The 24,108-nt window shown below is 38.9% G+C and overlaps 1 protein-coding gene across 1 annotated transcript in view; it reads right to left on the bottom strand.

Annotated features, from left to right (window-relative positions):
• The window catches only part of ANO4 (anoctamin 4), a 459,674-nt gene that overhangs the window by 205,979 nt on the left and 229,587 nt on the right, over window positions 1-24,108 (bottom strand). The window contains exon 4 of the mRNA XM_059937385.1: window positions 16,365-16,556. Coding sequence (XP_059793368.1) covers window positions 16,365-16,556 — 192 coding nt within the window. The remainder of the gene's footprint in view (window positions 1-16,364; window positions 16,557-24,108) is intronic.

Genomic DNA, 24,108 nt, shown 5'->3' with positions numbered 1-24,108 from the left:
AAGTTATTTAAAAATTCAGATTGTGGGGCTTCCCTGGTGGCGCAGTGGTTGAGAATTTGCCTGCCAATGCAGGGGACACGGGTTCGAGCCCTGGTCTGGAAGGATCCCACATGCCGCGGAGCAACTGGGCCCATGAGCCACAATTACTGAGCCTGCGCGTCTGGAGCCTGTGCTCTGCAACAAGAGAGGCCGCGATAATGAGAGGCCTACGCACCGCGATGGAGAGTGGCTCCCACTTGCCGCAACTAGAGAAAGCCCTCGCGCAGAAACGAGGACCCAGCACAGCCATAAATAAAATAAATAAATAAATAAGTAATTTAAAAAAAAATTCAGATTGTGGCAGTAGAGGATATTAAGTTTTTAAAATTCAGGATTCAAGACTTAAAGACTACAGATGTTAAACCATTAAGGAACTAATTTAATAAAAGGTTTTCCAAATTAATACAATTCTTAACCTATATAAGTCAAATAGCTCTAAATTGCAAGATGCAACATTCTCTTCCTGGTAAACATTAAGATCGCATTTAGAATCCTTAAAATATAAGGCATTTTTCTTCCTCTGCTCTAGAAGAAATACAAAATTTATTTATTTTATGAAATACAAAATGTATTTCATAAAGTACAAAAAAGTGTATTTTATGAAAATACACTTTCATAAAATATAAGGGTCTGGAATTTCTGGCAGTAAGTCATTCACTAAAGTCTAAGATGACGAAGTAGGGGATGCTGTAAAACAAGGACTTCTGTAAACTTTCCTAAATGGAGAGTGATCACTGGACAAGGATATTTTCAAATGAATCGTCAAGGTGACAATCTTCACCTTTAGCACGTACTGCCCAAGTGAAAGAGACTGAATAACTTCAACATACAAGAAGTTGTGTGTCTACTTTGGACTTCTGATATTTAATTAATCATTGTTAATCCTGTAGTGTTGGTGTGATTTCTAAAAGTTGAGAATTGGACTTCTTCCTATGGTCATGGATGTCTCTGACTTTGTCAAAACACAAAGCTCTGAAAAAACTAGGCAAGACGGTGAAGGTGTCATGGTTTCAAACTGAAGGGCCTCAGTAATTGACATGCAACTAAGTGCAATCCCAAGAAAAGGAAACAAATAAGTTACATTATAGAGGGAAGCTAGAAAGATTTCCTAAAGATGTGGAGAACCTACTGAACAATTTTTAAAAATGAAAAATAGCTACAAAATTCATGTGATCTCCAAATTTACCTTTAGCTTTTCTCACACGTGATTGATAGGAGTGATTAAATTCAAATCTTAATTGTGATGTGTAGTATGAGTAAAACTGAAAGCAGTTTTGATAAAAAGTAACCTTGATAACAGCACTTGCATTCAATAAAACGTCTTCAGCTGAGCAAACATCTTAAAAATTCACTTTAGATTTGTACCTAGCATACATGGATTTTAGCTAAATGCTTATATACAAAAGGGACCAAAAAAAGCTTCAAATATGAATTTCTTAGTTACCGAATATGTCGATTCCTCTCCCATCCCAACCATCTCTGCCTATAGAAATCCCTTTCTAGTTTTAAGGCCCCTCCTAAATGCTCTGTGCTTCAAGCATTTCTTGATTCTAACAAGTAAATACTCTTTTTCACCCATTGAACCCATATAGCTGTCTATATTTTATCTTTTTTACAGTACATGTTTTCCATCAAAATTACCTAGCACCGTGTAGACACAGACAAATGTGAGTTCCTAGTCCTCCCTGTCTAGATTTCTTCCTCATCTCTAGCACCTTCGACTAGATTGTAACTTAATGCAGGCCTGGCACCAAACTGCATCCACCTTTTTGTCTCCTACAGAACCTAGGACAAGGCCTTGAACATATTAGTTTCTTGGTTAAAGCTCTTTTACGGCAATTTCACATTATTAGCAACAGCAGTAGATACAGACTAAGAAAATGTCCCAGTTTTCCTTTCCAGTCCACAACTTTAACACATCTTGACAGGTTATCTATAGATCAGGGGTCCCCAACCACTGGGCCGAGGACTGGTACCTCGGAGGTGAGTGGCGGGGGAGCGAGAGAAGCTTCATCTGCCGCTCCCCACTGCTTGTGTTACTCCCTGAACCAACCACCCGACCCTGGTCCGTGGAAACATTGTCTTCCACGAAACTGGTCCCTGGTGCCAAAAAGGTTGGGGACCGCTGCTATAGATGACTATGAAAGGCATATTCTAAATCATACATTTGCTCTTCCCTTCCCTTCTTTTTAAAATTTGTCAAATAATAAAGAAAACCTTCAAGTACCAAAGAGCTTATAATGAAAACCAGCAGTGGGCAACTCTACCCCTTCTTCAACCGCAATCCTATTTCCTCAGTCCAACCACTTTTAAGAGTTTCTGTTTTTACTTCCTTTAGATCTCTCTATATGTGTATCCCGTTGTTTCTTGATCAATTTTATACAGTTGACCCTTGAACAACTCGGGTTTGAACTGCATAGGTCCACTTATACAGGACTATTTTTCAAGAGTAAATAGTACAGTACTTAAGAGTGCATGTGGTTGAATCCGCTGATGGGGAGGAACCACTGACTGGGAGAGCCAACTATATATTATACGCAGATTAACCGCCTCCCCGCCATTGTTTAAGGATCAAATATATGTTACATAGTTTTCTGCTATGATATAAGACAATATAACTTACTATTACTGCCACTCCCCCTTGCCCCCCACTCACCCATCAAATCATTATTATCAATATAATTCTTCTATATATTGCCTTAGTATAGTGGCTTTAAATAAATTACTTAAAATTCAATTTTTTTGTTCAATCAAATACAGATGCAAGAGGGAAGAGAAATGGGAACATATTGTATATGTATAACTGATTCACTTTGTTATAAAGCAGAAGCTAACACACTATTGTAAGGCAATTATACTTCAATAAAGATGTTAAAAAAAAAAAAAAAAACAGATGATCTTATATTTGCAAATTAACACAAAATGATATAAAAAGCATATTTTGACACTACACTGACCTGGATTTAAATTCCATTTTTATGTGTTCCTAAGCCATTAAATAATGAACCTCATTTTTCTCATTTATAAAATGAAAAGACAATTTTTTGAGCTCTTTTAAAAATTATAATTTACACATATGTAAATAATTTGGTTCATGATGTTAAGCCATCATGATCCACTAAAAATTTTAAGTGATATATTCCTTCTCTGCAAAATGAGGGCCAATTCCAGGTTTAGGACCTATACTAAATAAAAACAATTTAGTAAAAAAAAAAATCCTGTAATTTGGATCTGGAATAGTTACTCCACATTGAAACAAGTAAAGGAAAGTGTGACAAATCAAATCTTAACTTCCCCATGAAACACAAAAGATGGAGGACCCTGTAAAGTAAGCTTAAGGGGACAAATGGTATTTTCCATGACTACCTCATAATAAATGATGCTCTGTCTAAGCTTCTGTCTACATTCAATTTATATTCTGCAAATAAAATTGGTAGTTCCTGTCCAGAGAGGTATATTTACTACAAATCCTCAAACGCAGCATTTTTTACAGAATAGAGAGCAGTGATATTTCAACACGTGATATAAATATCTAAAATGAACCCTCACATGTAATATTTTTGGACTTAATAGGCTGCAAAGACACCATTTTTGAAACTGGGAGTGTGTTTTCAATTCCCCATGAATGAATTCAGTGCTCCTATGACAGTGTTAAGATGGAGAATGATATTAAGAAGGGAGGGAGGTATAGTCTGTCTTCTTTTCAGACTTCCCCTATATCAGCCAGTGTCCACAATAAATCTTCTAGGAAGGAAGCGGGGAAATGAACCCAATTCTTCTGGAGGATCTGACATTGGAAACCCTAGATTAACTTGTGGGATATTTCACTGGTTCTGGAAAAACTTTCCATCTGTGTTTCTTAACTTCATTTATAGTGCTTACCAAACTCTATTTAGTGTATCGTAAGCTAAAAAACCTTCACAACAGAAGATGCTTCATACGTGCTATTGTAAAAAGACACACAAATCCCACTCTTTCATATTAGTGTTGCTTAACTATAAATCTAGTGATATTGCAAGATCATTCTTTTACAGAAGAAAGCTCGGCTTTGTATTAGCAGGAATACACAGATTGATTCACCCACACTCGTCACTATAAAAGCTAAAGACACTTCTTCAAATGATTAACACTGAGTAGTTCTAAGGGCCCAATTCTGGACTGGGTCCTTACTGGAGTACCACATTTAGCTAACAGCAGGTGGATGTTTCTCAGGTCTAAAATGGAAATAATAGTCCCACTGCTTCAGCCAGTAATGGCTGACCTTCAACAAAATTACTTCTGTGCTTCCCAGGATTGGCAAGATGGTGATCTCCTAAATTATAAAGAATGCCTGCATTAAGAGTTCCAAAGAGGGCCTGGAAACCAGAGCTGCAAAGCTTTGAATGGCAGGAAGGATTTGGGTGGGAGTGTAGGCAGGGCTCCATGGGGGTCTTCCAATCTTCCAGATGCTGAGGTCTGTTGCTATGACAACAGGGACTCTTGCCGAGGAAGGGAAGAGAGAAACTCAGGATTAGGAGGGGTTACAGAGTAGAAACCATGATACTTTCAGCATCACTATAATGTTGTTTACTCTTTTAACTTGCACAGTAAATCTTCAGAAGGGCCTGAGATGAATGTATGAAAGAGAACGGCCTTGCAAGACAACAAGCCTCTTGAGAGCCAGGGCTCTGTCCATCTTGTGCATCGGCCTCTTATCTCTAACTCAGGGAATTACGTAAGTAGAGCAGAAGCTTACGATTAACCGTCTATCTACCATGATTAAGAACTTAGTTTAGGGTTAGGGCTCAGGCCACTAGTTATAGTCATATGATCTTGAGTTAGTAGTTACTTAAATCTCTCCAAGCTTCTTAAATATAAAGTTATTTGAAATAGACTTGGGCAGAAGATGCAATTCTAAATTCCATTAAAACACAATACTCTTTCCAGAAATAGTTGCCTTTGTGGATGCCTTTCCTGTAGCTTTTCTTTATTCACTTTGTATATTCAAATGGTTGTGAAAAGATTCTTCAGAAAGGTATTTCTAAATACACTACATAGGTCAAAATATGTGCATATGTCCCTCAGCAAAGGGGAAAAAGTGAACATTTCTAAGGGAAGAATTTGGTATGTATTTTTAGAAAACTCAATTTTGTTACTCAGCAAATGATAGCAAGGAGCACAGATCCCAATGCCCACATTTCAAGGCTCAAAATAGCTTCTTTTCCTAAGCACCCCTCTATTTACTAAACTCACATCACACATTTTACAAAAAACCACTTAAAGAGGAAGAGATTCAAATGAGGGATGATTAGTGTTATTTCTAAACCATAGTTTAGAAAGATACCACATTCACCTTCAAGGCAATAAGAAATAAAAGAGAGGTCCAAAGTAGCTCTTATACTTTTTCTCCCACATATTCTCAAAGCCATGTGGAAGATCTTATCTTCCAGCCACACCAAAAATCCGTTTCACAAATAGAAAAATAAATGTATATTTTCATCCAAGCTTCAGATTCATTCAAGAAGAGTAGCCAGATTCCTCAGGTTCAATAAAGAAGTTTCAGGCACAATTCTCAGTAAAATGTCTGTTTCCGGATAAGGTGATGAGAAAACACTAAATTTCACACTCAACTATTTTCACCCTCAAGGAAAAAAAATTGGCTCAGTGGGAAAAAACACTCGTAAGAAACTAAAGACATAGGTTTTAGCTAGGGTCCATCAATGACTAATTTTGTACTTTTCGTCAAGCAATTTCATTTCCTGAGGCATAGTAATTAGCAGGGCTAATTCTGCCTCAGGGACCACTGTGAGAACTCAGTGAGATGCAGGAGAAATATTTGTGGAAGCCCTTTAGAGACAACGGGTCATCATCTAACGTAAGGTGATGGTATCATGATTATTACTGTGGTCAAGATTAGCCATACGTTTACTTTTTTTCTCTAAAGAATGAGTTGAATCTTGACTCTCATCTTGGCAGAACTAGAAACAAGTCAGCCAACACACAAGTCTTTCTTAGCTATCTTTCTTTTTTCAAATCTCTGCTTAATTGCTCCTTTTCTCTCCTTCTCCCCACAGCCTCTGGTACTTATGTTAAACAGAATGTGAAAGGTACTTGCTGAGTTAATTCTGCTTCCCTAATTTGAGAGCAGGCCTTGACATAATACTGGAATTAGAAAAAGGGAAGATGAAAAAACAAAGGTCTAATGCAGAGTAGAACAAAAATGATGCCACAAAGCAGAGCATCACTGATATAGAAAGAAATAACTGGTTAAGGTGACTATGTGTTTTCAGTGGAATCTAACCGGTCCCTTCCTCAATATAGTCTTCTTATGCTACGGGCTGAACTATTACAGGGCTTTCAATTTTCCAAAGCTTTGGTATACAAACTTGCTAGAAATATTGCTACCAAGTTGTTTGAAGAAGGTAATGAGAGAATCAAACCACCGGAGCTGGTATCCTGCCTCCGCCACTTACTGGCTGTGTGTTTTGGGGCAAGTTACTTAAACCTTCTCTGTGCCTTAGTTTCCCCAACCATAAAATAAGGCTGACAGCATGAGGATATTATGGAATTAAATGAAATAATGAATGCAAATAGCTTAACAGTTTTTGAGGTTGGGAATATGGTAGAGTACTTAAGGGGAGCTGTAATTTTATTGTTGTCAAACATTTAGTACCATCTGTATACAGATAGCATGAGACGACAGTATACAGACGACATGTATACATGTCGTTCTAGCTCACTGGAAACAACAAAATCCTAAAGTTTCTCTCCTGTGAAATCAACTTGTCCCAGCATTTAAATACATATCTATATAAGGGAAAAACAATCATGCATAAAAGGGGAAAGGGCTGCTTAGGCTTTTAAAGGGAGATAAAAGGAATTGTGTTAGAAATTACTTGGGAAAATAATGAAATATATCAGCAAAACATCATTTTACCAACTCTAGAAGAGAATAAAGGACAAATTCTGTGACTAATGGCATTTCTCGAGGACTATACGATGGGCCTATCATATAAAGGAAAAGCAATAGAAGAAATATTTTAGATTTCACAAAGCTTCTAATTCTATTTTGCGTGGCACAGTCATTAAACTGGGATAATGTGACCCATACTCACTAAGCTTTACACTTTCAAATTCAAAAATTCGCTATCAGTGCTTCAGTTGACTCTGTTCTTGACCCTTAAATGACAGTTCCAAGCCTGGTGCCATTTAATACTTTTATTATTGGCCTATAAAGTGGAATACTATTCATTAATTACGAGCGGCTAAAAGATAAGGTCAAAATGAAATCAATACACAAGAGAAACATCTGAAACAATCAGAAGGAAAGAGAAACCATACAAATACAAGATGAAGGTGAACAGCTCCTGCGTCAGTGCAGCATAAAGGGAAACCGTCTTAATCGTTAACCTGGCTCAAGTTAACTGGGAAACTGCTCTATGCTTCAAGGACCGAGTGAGAAATGATTCTGGGACATAAGGACTTTCAGGCTTGTGAATTTTGTCTATGATGATGGTGACAACAAAAATGATCCTTTGCTCCTGTTACCTTACTGTGCAAGGATCGTATAGAGCATTTTACATGAATGAATTTATCTGGCATAATAATGCCACATAGGGTTGCCAGATATAACACATAAAAATACAGGGTGCCCAGGTAATTTGAATTTCAAATAAACTAATAATTTTTTATCATAAGTCTGCCCCATGCAATTCATGGGACATTCTTACACCAAAAGGTATTTGTTGTTTATCTGAAATTTAACTGTGAGTCCTGTGTTTCATCTGGCGACCCTAACACTGTGAGATAGGTATTAATATTCTCATTTTGCTGATGAGGAAAAAGATTCAGAGAAATTAAGTCATTTGCCCAAGTCTGCATAGCTATTAGGGAACATATGTGGGTTTAAAACATCTAACAACAAAGCTTGCACTGATCACCACTATAATGCACTATTATTACACTCTTTCCTATATCTGAATGGCCATCCCTCCATCTTCCTGTTGATGTCTTAGCTGACCTTCAAAGTCCAATCTGTAGAATCCTTCTTATATCTTTTCCCTAATAATAATGTTTCCATAATTGTATTTATATCTCTATTCTAGCCCTTAATACAATGAATTCTATTATAGCAGGTTAAGTACAGGTCCCTGTAGTGGATATTCTTCCATATACATTTCCCTTTTCTAACGTCACCTCTATTTCCTTTTGGGGAAATGTCTTTCCCTTACTGTGTGCAGCCTGGGCGGGAGGAGAAATCAAGGGGTCCTATCCTCCTATTATAAAAGCTGAAGAGGGAGGCCTCCTCTGTCCTATCCTTTTATCTCTCATCACTCTCTGCCCAAACAAGGGAAAGGCACATGGCTGATAGAATCTCTTCCAGGTCTTCAAAAACTGAGCCAGATGATGCAAAAACCAAGAAAAATGGTAAGGGTTCATTTATTCCAGAAAGTCAAATAGTCCTTTTCTTGGTATCTGTTCCTTTACCAAGGCTAGTTCTCCAGCCTTTCCATCCATATCCTTCAAATTTAAATTCCTTCTTTTCTCGGATTAAATAATTGGTTTCAGTTTTTTATAACCAAAGAGCCCTGACTGATGGTCTTTCTGGACATGACTGTGAGCTCCCCAAGGTCCATGTGCAATAGAGTTCTACACCATTCCAGCCCCAATGAAGTACCCTCCAAATAAATATTTGTTAGGACATAGTAGGCACTCAGAAATGTTTGTAAACTCAAAGGGGAATAAATGAACTGAAATTGTTCAGGGTTGATGGCACAGAAGATCTACAAGGTTTTCTTGTTCTTTCTTTTCATACTTATCAACCAGTCTGAGTGGGCTTTTAGACAGTGCTTTGGGAATCGAGATTATTAACTTTGTAAAAAGTAGATGGATGATTTAATAGGCCTCACTCTGACTAAAATGCACATGCTGCTTCTAAGATCTATGATTCACTGCAAATAAGAAACTCGGTTTGAGAGCTCTTTTATAATCTCCCAACAGAGAACTATGATGCATTAGTAAAAGTACACTAAAAATAAAAGGATGGAATTCAAGTCACATCTATCTTAATAATGTGAGTTTTAAATACATATATTTTCAAAAACAGGTTTCTAATCATAATTTGTTTAATATGATTTTTCTTAACTATAATTATGCTAAAGAATTGGTTTTATTTATATTTTCAACCAATAGCCAATGCAAGTAGGGTTCAAGAATCGATGATAAAATTATGATAGATAAATGTAGTGATGTGTTTTTTAAGGTAAGAGCAGTGACAAGATATGCTGACATCACACCATTAGGAAATATCTTAACATTTCTTCAAATGTTTATTACATTAATATCAGTAGAGGATGTCAAAGACTGGCTCTTCTCTGCCTGGGTCAAACACAAACAGAATATTCTATACAATTCTGGGCACTGTATTTCCAAAGATGCAGTAATGAAATAAGACTTTTTCTAAGAGTGGAGTGGGTAGGATGGTAAAGAAGGTGAAAACCATGCTGTTGAAGGAAGCATCGAAGGAACTAGAAAATGTTTCAGTTGGCAAATAGCTCAACATAAGTTTTTGAACAACTAAAAGATCATCACTGAAAGAAGAATAGATTTACCCTGCATAACTTCAGAATGCAAACCTATACCCAGTGAGTGCAATAGATTTCGACAAACAGCAAATAATCAGCCTTTGATAAGGCTTCCAAGTTCTGACCAGTTGGATCAGAAAGGCTTTTGGGAGGAGGGGGGATTTGGGATACACTTTGAGGAATGAGAAGGGCTTGAGAGAGATGCATTGAGGTAGGGGCATTCCAAAAAGAGCAAGGAGCTTGAATAATAGCAGAGAAATGGAAGAGTAAAAGCCTACTTGAGAAATAGTGCAGAGCTCTGGATAAAGTAGAACAAGGCAGGTTACATAGTACAAAAGATGCCAGGAAAAATAGGGAGAGGTAAAACTGTAGAGGCTTCAAAACTGGGCTCACTGGGCCTTCCAGAATTCTCTTCCCATCAGTCTTTTCTCAGATTGGTCCCTTCATCTTCTTGCTTTCATGAAAGCCTGGCTCTTCCCAGAGGTCACAGCTTCCCCATGGCTCTTTCCTATGGTACTATTTTTGTCCCACAGCCCTGACACCAAAGGATCTGGAGGAGGAGGAGGGGGTGTCTTCCTTGAGTCCTCATGTCACCTTCAGACCATTGTTCTTCCCCCTTTCCTAAACTCTCCCAGCCTTGAATCTCAGGTTGTTTTATTATATCACCTTCTCTCCATCATCACTGCACCCACCTGCTGCCTTCCAGATCATGCTCCCTCATTTCCTGATGAGGTTACCTCCTGACTTATTGTCACTCTCCCAGAACTATTCAATTCAATTTCAATATCTATGTAGATGATCCTTCCCAAACCCCGGCCTCTCATTCTGAGAATACTTTCGTCCACTGATCTTGCCCTCCATCATGTTACACTCACTAACTTCATACCCCAGCCTCAACCTCATCATTACTAACAACAGCAACACCCTTCTTAGAAGCAGTGCCCTGCATTCCACTCTTTCACTACCACCTCTTATCTTTTCAGCTCTTCTTCCCCTGTCCTAACCTCAGTACCCTTTAATCCCCTCTTGGACCTCCAACCAAGTGATCCTATCAACTTTCCACTGAAACTCACTCCCCCCTCCGGATGTCTTCACTCCCCTCTGTACTAAGCTTAAAACACATGATCGACTGTTATCATCATTCTCTCTAGTGCACCTTTGATTCCCTCTCTCTCTCTCTTTTCCTAATTCCTTGGCAAAATCAACACCCTGACTAAATATAACTCTATATATTGATATAGTCTTTGTTTTCATTCACGTAGCTAAACAAGGTTAAAGAAAAACACACAACCATGGTAACTAGTCCTAGTTTAATTTCATGACCATGAACCGCAAATAGCCATTTAATGTGGGTCAGCAACCATATTCCACCGTTTACACCATCCTACCATCCTCTCAATCAATCTGACTCCCTTCTCGTTCTCAGTTATGACCTTCCTTACCACATTGCAGATAAAACTGAAACAGCGGGAAAAGAACTTCTCAGACCCTCCTCACATTGCCAACATCTACACACTCTCCTTTCCCATCTGTTATCACAGATAAACTGTTCATGATTCTATTGTGCAAACGGCTCTCATTTCTCTCACCAATCCTCACATCACGAATTATTCCCTCTCCCCAACGCCAGTTATCTGCTGGAGATTTGCTATTTTGCAAAGAAACTCTCTTGACCTCGCTTCTCCCCCAGCGGCTGCCCTATTTCTTTGCTACCCTTCACAGCAAAACTACTTTTAAAAAGTTGTCTATATTCTCAGTATCCAATTCATATGCTTCCATTCTGAGACACACTTTAATCAGAGTTTCATCCCCACCACTTCACCAAAGCTGTTCTCAAAATCACCATCGATCTCCACTTTACTAAAATCAACGGCCAATTCTTATTTCTCATCTTACTTGACTTTCAGCAACATTTAACCTAGATAATCACTCCTCTCTTTGCGATAAACTTTTCTTTATTTAACTTCCAAGACATGTAATTTCTGGTTTCTCTCCAGCCTTGCTGGCCATTCTTTCTCGGCCTTCTTTGCTGGTGGTTCGTGCTCTGACCTTTACTATTGGGGTGTGCCAGATTTTAGCCCTTAATCCTCTCCCCCTTCTCCATCTGGTCATCTCTTTCCCTTTCACGGCTTTAAAGATGATTTATTTGTCATTTACTTGTCAACAAGAGTTGATTTTATATCTCCTTCCCAGACCAGTCTCTCAAACTCCAAATATGTTTATCCCACCACCCACGTGATCTCTCCAGTTGCCCACAGACTTCCGATCTTGACCCCACTTCTGCCCTCAAATCCACTAAGTCCGCTTTGCCTTCAGCCTTCTCCATCTCAGTTAATACCAAACCCATTTACTCAAGTCAAAAACCATATAGTCATACTTAGCTCTCCTTTCTCTCTTATCCCACATCTAATCCATTGAAACTCTGTGGCCCAACTTTATTTTATTTTTTAATTTTTATTGGAGTACAGTTGCTTTACAATGTTGGGTTAGTTTTTACTGTACAGCAAAGTGAATCAGCTATACGTATACATATATCCCCTCTTTTTTGGAGTTCCTTCCCGTTTAGGTCACTGCAGAGCACTGAGTAGAGTTCCCTATGCTTTACAGTAGGTTCTCATTAGTTATCTATTTTATACATAGTATCAATATTGTATATATGTCAATCCCCTTCTCCCAATTCATCCCACTCCCCCCTTGGTATCCCTATGTTTGTTCTCTACGTCTGTGTCTCTATTTCTGCTTTGCAAATAAGATCATCTATACCATTTTTTTAGATTCCACATATATGTGTTAATATACAATTTTTTTTTCTCTTTCTGACTTACTTCACTCTGTATAATAGTCTCTAGGTCCATCCACATCTCTACAAATGACCCAGTTTTGTTCCTTTCTATGGCTAAGTAATATTCCATGGTATATATATGTACCACATCTTCTTTATTCATTCATCTGTTGATGGACATTTAGGTTGCTTCCATGTCCTGGCTATTGTAAATAGTGCTTGTGTGCATGTGCCTTTTTGAATTATGGTTTTCTCTGGGTATGTGCCCAGTAGCAGGATTGCTGGATCATATGGTAATTCTATTTTTAGTTTTTTAAGGAACCTCCATACTGTTCTCCATAGTGGCTGTATCAATTTACATTCCCACCAACAGTGCAAGAGGGTTCCCTTTTCTCCACACCCTCTCCAGCATTTAGTGTTTGTAGAATTTTTGATGAAGGCCATTCTGACTGCTGTGAGGTGACACCTCATTGTAGTTTTGATTTGCATTTCTCTAATAATTAGTGATGTTTAACACTTTTCATGTGCCTTTTTCTACCCTTAGTAAGAGCTACCATCAGGTCTCGACTTGATTATTATGGTGGCCTCCTAACTGACCTTCCTCCTTTTACCCTCTACCCCTATAGTCTATCATCAAATAATAGCTAAAGTGATCCTGTTAAAAAATAAGTCAGATCATGGGATTCTTCTGCTCAAAACCCCTTAAAAGCTCCCATTTCATATAGGGCTCAAAGTCCTTACATGGCCTGCAAGGCCCTGCCCCATGTGGTCCCTCTGACCTCACTGAGCTGATGTTTCCTTCCCACTCCAAGCTCAGGGGTCTCCGTGCTTTTCCTCAAACTGCCAGACTCATTCCTATCGTAGGGCCTGTCAACTGGCTACCCCTCTGCTGTGATGAACTTGCCCATCTAAGCGGCTCTCTCAGCTCCTTCTGGTCCTTGATCACACATCTTCTCCACAATGTGGCCTACATGCTGACCACCTTATTTAAAATTGCAACATGCAACCCTACCACCTGATTTCCCCTACTTTTTCTTTTATCCATAATATTTATCTTCTTCCTAAACACTATTTATTATGTTTATATATTACCTATCTCCCCCATATAATATGTTAACTCTCCAGGGGCAGGGATCTTTGTTTCATTCACTGATGTATTCCAAGTACTTGAAGAATGCTTGGCAACCAAATTGGCCCTCAATAAATATTTGCTGAAAGGCAGGTAGAGCAATTAGAATGTGATTGTAATTTGTCAATTATACCCTAATAAACCTAGAAAAAAATTTAAGGAACTCTATAATAATAGTCTAAAAAACAGCTAATGAAGGGTCAGTTCAGTCCTACCCTACAAATTATTTAATGGAGGTACAAGATAAATATCCCAGAATCCATGCCTTTAAAGACCTTATGGTGGAGAGACAGACAATTTCAAAATATTAAAAGATTATGGAGCGGACTTCCCTGGTGGTGCAGTGGTTGAGAATCTGCCTGCCAATGCAGGGGACACGGGTTCGAGCCCTGGTCCGGGAAGATCCCACATGCCGCGGAGCAACTACGCCCGTGAGCCACAACTACTTAGCCTACGCGTCTGGAGCCCGTGCTCCGCAACAAGAGAGCCCACAATAGTGAGAGGCCCGCGCACCACGATGAAGAGTGGCCCCCGCTTGCCGCAACTAGAGAAAGCCCTCGCACAGAAACGAAGACCCAACACAGCCAAAAATAAATAAATAAGTAAGTAAATATTAAAAAAATAAAAAATAAATTGGAATTATAAAAAAAAAAAAAAAAGATTATGGAGCAAAACCAGGGTATCCTAGAGAGAGCAGCATGAGCAAAGGTTGAGAGATATGACATAGCATCACGTGTCTGGAGAGCTGAATGCAAGTCAGTCTGATCAGACGTCATGGTCTAGTTGATGTGTCAACTTGGCTGGACTAGAGTCCCCAGTTACTCAGTGAACACTAATCCGGAGGCTGCTGTGAAGGCGTTGTACAAGTCCATGATCGGTTACTTTAAATAAGGGAGATTATCCTAGACAAGGGGGTTGGGGTGCTGATTCAATCAGCCGAAAGGTCTTAAAACCAGAGCTAAGGCTGTCCTGAAGAAGAAATCCCACCTGTGGACAGCGACCTCCACTGTGCCCAAGAGTACCAGCCTGCCCTTCCTAACAGCCTGCCCTGTGGATTTCAGACCGGCCTAGACAGCCCTCACGATCATGTAAGTCAATTCTTTTTAATAAATCTCTAGTATAAATCTTCTACTGGCTCTGCTTTTCTGGTTGAACCCCAGCTGATACATTAGAGTACAAAGTTTAAGGCAGAAGGGGGCAAAAAAAAGGATGAGAAGCACTAGGGGCTAGATCATGATGGGCGTTTGTTTTTAACATGCTAAGAGGTTTGGCCTTTGCCCTAGAATGAATAGGACAAGCAAGATGAATGGCATGATCAGGGGTGGAAATGAATCATTCTGCATTTGGTGTAAAGGATACACTATGACAGGAGGCAAGAGGATGAGAGAGATGCTGGAGGTTGGGAAACTGTCAAGAGTTACCTGTGAGAGACGTGAGATGAGAACCAAGAAAGAAGGCCATCATGGAAGTCAGAGAAGTGCTTTGGGAAGAAGTCGTGGTCCATTCTGGTCGGGTGCATCAGAAGAGTCTGCTACTCACCACACTATGGTAAAAGGGGGTCACTAAGGGCCTCAAGAACTGCCATGACAGAGAGGAGGAGGCAGAAACCCGACGGTGTTGGGTTGAAGAGTGGCTGGGAAGGCAGAGAGTAGAGCCAAGCCAAGCAGATTACTCTTTCAGAAGTCTGGCTCAGAAGGGAAGGGAGAAGTGGTAGAAGAGAGAAAAGGATGCAGTGTCAAATGAAGATGATTAGAACGAGAGAAGTTTTAGCCTTCTTCACAGAATGAGGGGAAAGGGCAAGGTCCAAGAGAGGAAAAGGGTGGCCAAGGCCACTGGTGAAGGATACAGGTGAAAGCTTGGTCAAGGACAGTGGGAAGACCCTCATCTTTTGAAAACCAGAGGAAAAGGGTGAAGGATGGGAGTAAACAGAGATATACGTGGAGATGCAGGGTAAGGGACCTGCAGTCATTCAGGCCCAGTGGCTTGTGGGTTTCTCCATGAGGTTAGGAAACAAGGTTATCAGCTGAGAGAAAGAAGATGACATGTCTAGAGAAGGAAACTTGACTTTAGTTGAGGTTGGGTGGCCACCTGCAAGGACATTACACAGAGAAATCAGGATTGGGTGAGACTTATACCAAGTGACTTCAGAATTTCCTCACAATTTGATGTTCCTGTGAGTCAGAAAGACAGTGTTCACTTGTTTTTCCTCAGCACCCAAAACAATGCCTGGCATATAGTATGCACTCAATACCTTTGTTGAATGAATGAACGAATGAATACTTAAATGAGCCTCTCACCCAAATACTTTTAGTTGTAATTACCAACTTTGATATACACTCATTTTAACATATTTAAGAGATCACAGATGCTTCTCAGAGCCTTGAAACTTCATATGACTTTAGTCTTCTCCCTTCACCTGAGGAGGAAATACATGCAAGTCAAGCCACATAACTGAGGCTTCAAAGCGGACATTTTCAGCTTGACTTTTTCCCTGAGCTGTCTTAGAGCAAATTATCAAGAAACTGGCCAAATCTCTGTATTATTTTATTATACAATAAGCTTTTTTGAACTGAGCAAGTTTATTCACTGCAATTTTTCATTTAGATTCTCCCACTGTAAGTGGAATGTTGCCTTAACCTCTTCTGACACATCAAGCTCTCTTCCCTCCTATTGGTCTTGGTGACGTTTACCACTGACTGAAGTGAAGAGCGAGGGAAATAAAAAAACCAAGACTCTTTTTAAAAAGCAAGCCTAACTGGAAGCGTGGAAGAGTTAGACAATAAAAATATAATGCAGGCTGTGTCAGCCTGTTGCTAACACAGGTCCCTGTTGACCCTTCCCCATGCATTACCTGGGTGGAAGACTTTGGTTTTCCCATTAGTGATTCCAGAAGACTTTGCCTCCATTTTTATTGACCTTCTGCCTGGTGGGAGTGAGGAATGCCTGACCACAGGCAGGCGACGTGACCCTGGGCGGCTCGCCACACTTCGCCGTTGGTGGATTTGCAAACGCTTTTCAGCCCCATGAAGAGATAAACTTAAACCTGGAATAAGAAATAGCACCATTATATTGAAGAAGTCAGTGCAGAATGGCTAAAACGCCAAATTATTTTCTGGCATAAAATCCAGAGAGCATTAAGTAACCTTGTTTCAAATTCTTAAGGGATGCTAGTAATATAAGAACTGTGATACCAATTGATTTGCACATTACATTATTTCCTGAACATTGTTTCATTCAAAATTGGACAGCCTCAGTTATTGTGACAAGAGTTTTATAAACAGATCCAATAAAGTTAAATACTAAAATTCTTCCAAAGTTCTAGAAAATATGCACATAATTGGCATGCTGTTGTCAGGGGCATGAGAATTAGAAACTGTTGTGATATCTGGCATTTCAATAAACATTGATGAATTTTTTTCCACGGTATTCACGTATAGGCCAGAGTTAAAGACTGAACTCAGATTTACACCTCTGATAACCTTAAAATTATGTACGTTTTTAGGGCTATTTTATCTGGGAAAATTTCAACCATACTAAAAGTGAAAAGAATAGTACAATGGACTCGATGAACCTACCACCCAGCTTCACTAAATAAAGATCTTCCCAAAAAGCTGAAAAAAAAACTTTCCAATATTCACCTATTCCACTCCCTTTGCTGTCGGTTTGCTTTTTAGGTGCCAGAGTAGTTTAAAGCAAATCCCAGACTTCATGTCAATTTCATCAGAAACAATATTGATTGTATTAACTTATATCGATTATATAGATATGGATTACATCTGCTGATACATACAAACTATATTTTAAAATTCTGAGCTCAAAAGATAAAAACACTCATATCACCGCTGGAGGTTGATAAAATACCAATTCATTATTAAGAAAATGATAAATAAAAGGAAAGAAGAAAGCATTTATCCTGCCTTTCCTTTACTAACCATACTTAAGGCAAATAGTTGATAAGACAAAGTTCTTCACTACAGAAGAATTCCAGTTCATAAATGACTGATGGAAAAGAGAATTAGAAAATCATTTTAGAAGCCTCAAGTAAAATATGAAAGGTTATATGATTTTTCCAAAGAAGCACTGTGAGGACAGAGCTGCAATTCAAACTCATGGTGGACTGAATCCAGATTTGTTCTTTAAAAAAAGCCAAGGAAAGGTGTTAGTCTTATTTGATGCCAACCAGCCAGGGGGACTTGTTAAGGAATCATGCCATCTGATGAAGGAAAGCTAAGCTTCACCAAATCACAAAATTTTTTCATTAAAAGGAAAATCTCTATGAGTCTGTTTCTGTTTTGCTATATATGTTCCTTTGTATTATTTTTTAGAGGGGTTACCACTTGGGAGAAGGAAGTGGGGAGGGGAATGTTAGGGGTATGGGATTAAGAGATACAAACTACTATGTGTAAAATAGATAAGAACAAGAATGTATTGTAAAGCAAAGGGAATTATAGCCATTATCTTGTAATATCTTTTGATAGAGTATAAGCTAAAAACACTGAATCACTTATGCTGTACACCTGAAACTAATATTGTAAATCAACTATACTTCAGTAAAAAAAAAAAAAGAGGAAATCTTGAAACTTGAAGGTAGAAATTTAGCGTTGGAAGTTACCTTAGCGGTTAGCTAATTCATCTGGTACCTTACACAGATGAGGAAACTGCGCAATGGCAGGGTAAAACAATCGGTTTACAGATTATCAGTACTGAAAGGCCTCAGTGAGAAGTCTACTACAAACCCAGAAATGAAGGAAATTAAAAACCTGCTCAGAGGTAAATTATAAATCAGCAATCATGAGTCATGTCAGAGGTATGAAGAGTTACTTTAAATTTTCCCAAGGTTGGGGTGGGGCAGGATGTGACCTGGGCCAATTGGTAAGTTCTAAGGAATTTTAAGAAAGGATGATTCAAATCAGAACGAGGTTTGGTCAGCCAAGGAAAAGACAATAACAATACAAACAACAACAGTAAACAAAACATGTAAGAGAGACAAACCCAGGCAGTGCCCATCCAGGCAACAGGCTCAAAGTTCAAAATTTCCCAATGCAGAGCCAGACGGCACTGACAGGCAACTTTTCTCTCCTTTATCCACTTAACTGCCCTCGCTCTGACAACGCTCACCAGACAAACTTCGGATTAGGATGTGGCTTCCAGGGCAGGGAGAGAGAAATCACACGAGTATTCCCACCTCCCCGGCAGACAGGGTTCTCGGTGTGGATTAACAAACTGGCACCCTGGGTTTCCACACATCCACCTCCTCAAAAATTACTTAGTATACTCCGCCCCCATGATCCGGTTTCTAAGCCCACAAGCTGTGAGCCTGAGACTTGTTCGTGGGAGACTCACCCTGGTGAGACCTGCCATGCTAGGTGGCCCCTTGGGAGACAGACTGGCCCCCTCCCCTTACACTGCCCGCCCTGCTCTGACGCTCAGCTGCCTCAGCAAGTATGAGCCCTGCTCGTAGGTGTCTCTCTAGGGGCACGACTGGCTCTACAGCATCAGCCTGGCATTCCTCCACTCTGCCGTGCTCCCTGTTACCATGCTATGCTCCACATTTCCAGAAAGGCGCAAAACAAATGTCTACAGATGCATCAAGACTTCAGAAGACGGCAATTCCCTAGTGGTCCAGTGGTTAGGACTCAGCGCTTTCACTGCAGTGGCCCAGGTTCAAGATCTAAGATCCTGCAAGCTTCGAGGTGCAGCCAAAAACAAAAAAAGGCTCCAGAAGAATGCACACAGATTTTCAGGTGACAGATGAAGGGGCTGGGAGGGATACTTGAAGTCAACATCAGATGGTACATGCAGTCTCAGTCTGCATATATGAAATAGACGGCTCTCCCAAAACCATTTCTTTTTTTAAAATATTTTAAATTATTTTTTTATACAGCGGGTTCTTATTAGTTATTTATTTTATACATATTAGTGTATATATGTCAATACCAATCTCCCAATTCATCCCACCACCACCACCCCCCGACTTTCCCTTTGATTTGCATTTTTGTAATAATTAGTGATGTTGAGCAGCTTTTCATGTACTTCTTGGCCATCTGTAAGTCTTCTTTGAAGAAATGTCTATTTAGGTCTCTTCCCATTTTTTGATTGGGTTGGGTTTTTTTTAATATTGAGCTGCATGAGCTGTTTATATATTTTGGAGATTAATCCTTTGTCCGTTGATTTGTTAGCAAATATTTTCTCCCATTCTGAGGGTTGTCTTTTCATCTTGTTTATAGTTTCCTTTGCTGCACAAAAGCTTTTAAGTTTCATTAGGTCCCACTTGTTTGTTTTTGTTTTTATTTCCATTACTCTAGGAGGTGGGTCAAAAAAGATCTTGTTGTGATTTATGTCAAAGAGTGTTCTTCCTATGTTTTCCTTTAAGAGTTTTACAGTGTCCAGTCTTACATTTAGGTCTTTAATCCATTTTGAATTTATTTTTGTGTATGGTGTTAGGGAGTGTTCTAATTTCATTCTTTTACATGTAGCTCTCCAGTTTTCCCAGCACTGCTTATTGAAGAGACTGTCTTTTCTCCATTGTATATCCTTGCCTCCTCTGTCATAGTTGACCATAGGTGTGTGGGTTTATCTCTGGGCTTTCTATCCTGTTCCACTGATCTATATTTCTGTTTTTGTGCCAGTACCATATTGTCTTGATTACTGTAGCTTTGTAGTATAGTCTGAAGACAGGGAGTCTGATTCCTCCAGCTCCGTTTTTTTCCCTCAAGATTGCTTTGGTTATTCAGGGCCTTTGTGCCTCCATACAAATTTTTAGATTTTTTGTTCTACTCCTGTAAAAAACGTCATTGGTAATTCGATAGGGATTGTACTGAATCTGTAGATTGCTTTGGGTAGTACAGTCATTTTCACAAAATTGATTCTTCCAATCCAAGAACATGGTATATCTCTCCATCTCTTTGTATCATCTTTGATTTCTTTCATCAGTGTCTTGAAGTTTTCTGAGTACAGGGCTTTTACCTCGTTAGGTAGGTTTATTCCTAGGTATTTTTTTCTTTTTAGTCCAAGGGTGAATGGGATTGTTTCTTTAATTTCTCTTCTGACCTTTCATTGTTAGTGTATAGGAATGCAACAGATTTCTGTGCATTAATTTTGTATCCTACAACATTACTAAATTCACTGATTAGCTCTAGTAGTTCTTTGGTGGCATATTTAGGATTATCTACATATAGTATCATGTCATCTGCAAAGAGTGCCAGTTTTACTTCTTCTTTTCGATTTGTATTCCTTTTATTTCTTTTTCTTCTCTGATTTCCGTGGCTAGGACTTCCAAAACTATGTTAGATAATAGTGGCAAGAGTGTACATCCTTGTCTTGTTCCTGACCTTAGAGGAAATGGTTTCAGTTTTTCACCATTGAGAATGATGTCTGCTGTGGGTTTGTCATATATGGCTTTTATTATGTTGAGATAGGTTCCCTCTATGCCCACTTTCTGAGAGTTTTTATCATAAATGGTGTTGAATTTTGTCAAAAGCTTTTTCTGCATCTACTGAAATTATCACATGGTTTTTATTCTTCAGTTTGTTAATATGGTGTATCACACTGATTGATTTGTGTATACTGAAAAATCCTTGCATCCCTGGGATAAATCCCACTTGATCATGGTGTATGATCCTTTTACTGTGTTGATGGATTCTGTTTGCTAGTATTTTGTTGAGGATTTTTGCGTCTATATTCATCAGTGATATTGGTCTGTAATTTTCTTTTTTTGTAGTATCTTTGTCTGGTTTTGGTATCAGGGTGATGGTGGCCTTGTAGAATGAGTTTGGGAGTGTTCCTTCCTCTGCAATTTTTTGGAAGAGTTTGAGAAGGATGGGTGTTAGCTCTTCTCTAAATGTTTGATAGAATTCCCCTGTGAAGCCATCTGGTCCTGGACTTTTGTTTGTTGGAAGATTTTTAATCACAGTTTCAATTTCATTACTTGTGATTGGTCTCTTCATATTTTCTGTTTCTTCCTGGTTCAGTCTTGGAAGGTTATACCTTTCTAAGAATTTGTCCATTTCTTCCAGGTTATCCATTTTATTGGCATAGAGTTGCTTGTAGTAGTCTCTTATTGGCATAGAGTTGCTTGTAGTAGTCTCTTAGGATGCTTTGTGTTTCTGCGGTGTCCATTGTAACTTCTCCTTTTTCATTTCTAATTTTATTGATTTGGGTCCTCTCCCTCTCTTTCCTGATGAGTCTGGCTAGTGGTTTATCAACTTTGTTTATCTTCTCAAAGAACCAGCTTTTAGTTTTATTGATCTTTTATATTGTTTTCTTTGTTTCTATTTCATTTATTTCTGATCTGATCTTTATGATTTCTTTCCTTCTACTAACTTTGGGTTTTGTTTGTTCTTCTTTCTCTAGTTGCTTTAGGTATAAGGTTAGGTTGTTTATTTGAGATTTTTCTTGTTTCTTGAGGTAGGATTGTATTGCTATAAACTTCCCTCTTAGAACTGCTTTCACTGCATCCCATAGGTTTTGGATCGTCATGTGTTCATTGTCATTTGTCTCTAGGTATTTTTTGATCTCCTCTTTGATTTCTTCAGTGATCTCTTGGTTATTTAGTAATGTATTGTTTAGCCTCCATGTGTTTGTGGTTTTTACATTTTTTCCCCTGTAATTTATTTCTAATCTCATAGCATTGTGGTCAGAAAAGATGCTTGATATGATTTCAATTTTCTTAAATTTACCAACGCTTGATTTGTGACCCAAGATGTGATCTATCCTGGAGAATGTTCCACGTGCACTTGAGAAGAGTGTAGTCTGCTGTTTTCAGATGGAATGTCCTATACATATCAATTAAATCTATCTGGTCAGTTGTGTCATTTAAAGCTTCTGTTTCCTTATTTATTTTCATTTTGGATGATCTGTCCATTGGTGTAAGTGAGGTGTTAAAGTCCCCCACTATTATTGTGTTACTGTCGATTTCCTCTTTTAGAGCTGTTAGCAGTTGCCTTATGTATTGAGGTGTTCCTATGTTGGGTTCATATATAGTTATAATTGTTTTATCTTCTTGGATTGATCCCTTGATCATTATGTATGTCCTTCCTTGACTCTTGTAACATACTTTATTTTAAAGTCTATTTTATCTGATATGAGTATTGCTACTCAAGCTTCCTTTTGATTTCCATTTGCATGGAATATCTTTTCCCATTCCCTCACTTTCAGTCTGTATGTGTCCCTAAGTCTGAAGTGGGTCTCTTGTAGACAGCAGATATATGGGTCTTGTTTTTGTATCCATTCAGCCAGTCTGTGCCTTTTGGTTGGAGCATTTAATCAATTCACATTTAAGGTAATTATCCATATGTATGTTCCTATGACCATTTTCTTAATTGTTTTGGGTTTGTTTTGTAGGTTTTTTTCTTCTCTTCTGTTTCCCAGTTAGACAAGTTCCTTTACCATTTGTTGTAGAGCTGGTTTGGTGGTTCTGAATTCTCTTAGTGTTTGCTTATCTGTAAAGCTTTTGACTTCTCCATCAAATCTGAATGAGATCCTTGCTGGGTAGAGTAATCTTGGTTGTAGGTTCTTCCCTTTCATCACTTTAAATATATCATGCTACTCCCTTCTGGCTTGTAGAGTTTCTGCTGAGAAATCAGCTGTTAACCTTATGGGAGTTCCCTTGCATGTTATTTGTCGTTTTTCCCTTGTTGCTTTCAATAATTTTTCTTTGTCTTTAATTTTTGTCAATTTGATTACTATGGGTCTCGGAGTGTTTCTCCTTGGGTTTATCCTGCCTGGGACTCTCTGTGTTTCCTCTACTTGGGTGGCTATTTCCTTTCCCATGTTAGGGAAGTTTTTGATTATAATCTCTTCACATATTTTCTTGGGTCCTTTCTCTCTCTCTTCTCCTTCTGGGAACCCTATAATTCGAATGTTGGTGCATTTGATTTTGTCCCAGAGGTCTCCTAGGCTGTCTTCATTTCTTTTCATTCTTTTCTCTTTATTCTGTCCATGGCAGTGAATCCCACCATTCTGTCTTCCAGGTCACTTATCTGTTCTTCTGCCTCAGTTATTCTGCTACTGACTCCTTCTAGTGTATTTTTTATTTTAGTTATTGTATTGTTCATCTCTGTTTGTTTGTTCTTTAATTCTTCTAGGCTTTTGTTAAACATTTCTTGCATCCTCTTGATCTTTGCCTCCATTCTTTTTCTGAGGTCCTGGATCATATCTTCTCTATCATTATTCTGATTTCTTTTTCTGGAAGGTTGCCTATCTCCCCTTCATTTAGTTGTTTTTCTGGGTTTTTATCTTGTTCCTTCATCTGGTACATAGTCCTCTGCCTTTTTATTTTGTCTGTCTTTCTGTGAATGTGGTTTTCGTTCCACAGGTTGCAGGATTGTAGTTCTTCTTGCTTCTGCTGTCTGCCCTCTGGTGGACGAGGTTATCTAAGGAGCTTGTGCAAGCTTCCTGATGGGAGGGACTGGTGGTGGTCAGAGCTGGTTGTTGCTCTGGTAGGCAGAGCTCAGTAAAACTTTAATCTGCTTGTCTGCTGATGGCTGGGGCTGAGTTCCCTCCCTGTTGGTTGTTTGGTCTGAGGTGACCCAGCACTGGAGGCTACAGGCTCTTTGGTGGGGTTAATGGTGGACTCTGGGGGGGGCTCACACCAA

This window comes from Balaenoptera ricei, chromosome 10 (genome assembly GCF_028023285.1).
Source record: "Balaenoptera ricei isolate mBalRic1 chromosome 10, mBalRic1.hap2, whole genome shotgun sequence".
Taxonomy (NCBI): domain Eukaryota; kingdom Metazoa; phylum Chordata; class Mammalia; order Artiodactyla; family Balaenopteridae; genus Balaenoptera; species Balaenoptera ricei.
The sequence above is the reverse complement of the archived record's forward strand: the minus strand, read 5'-3'. Positions and strand labels throughout refer to the sequence as shown.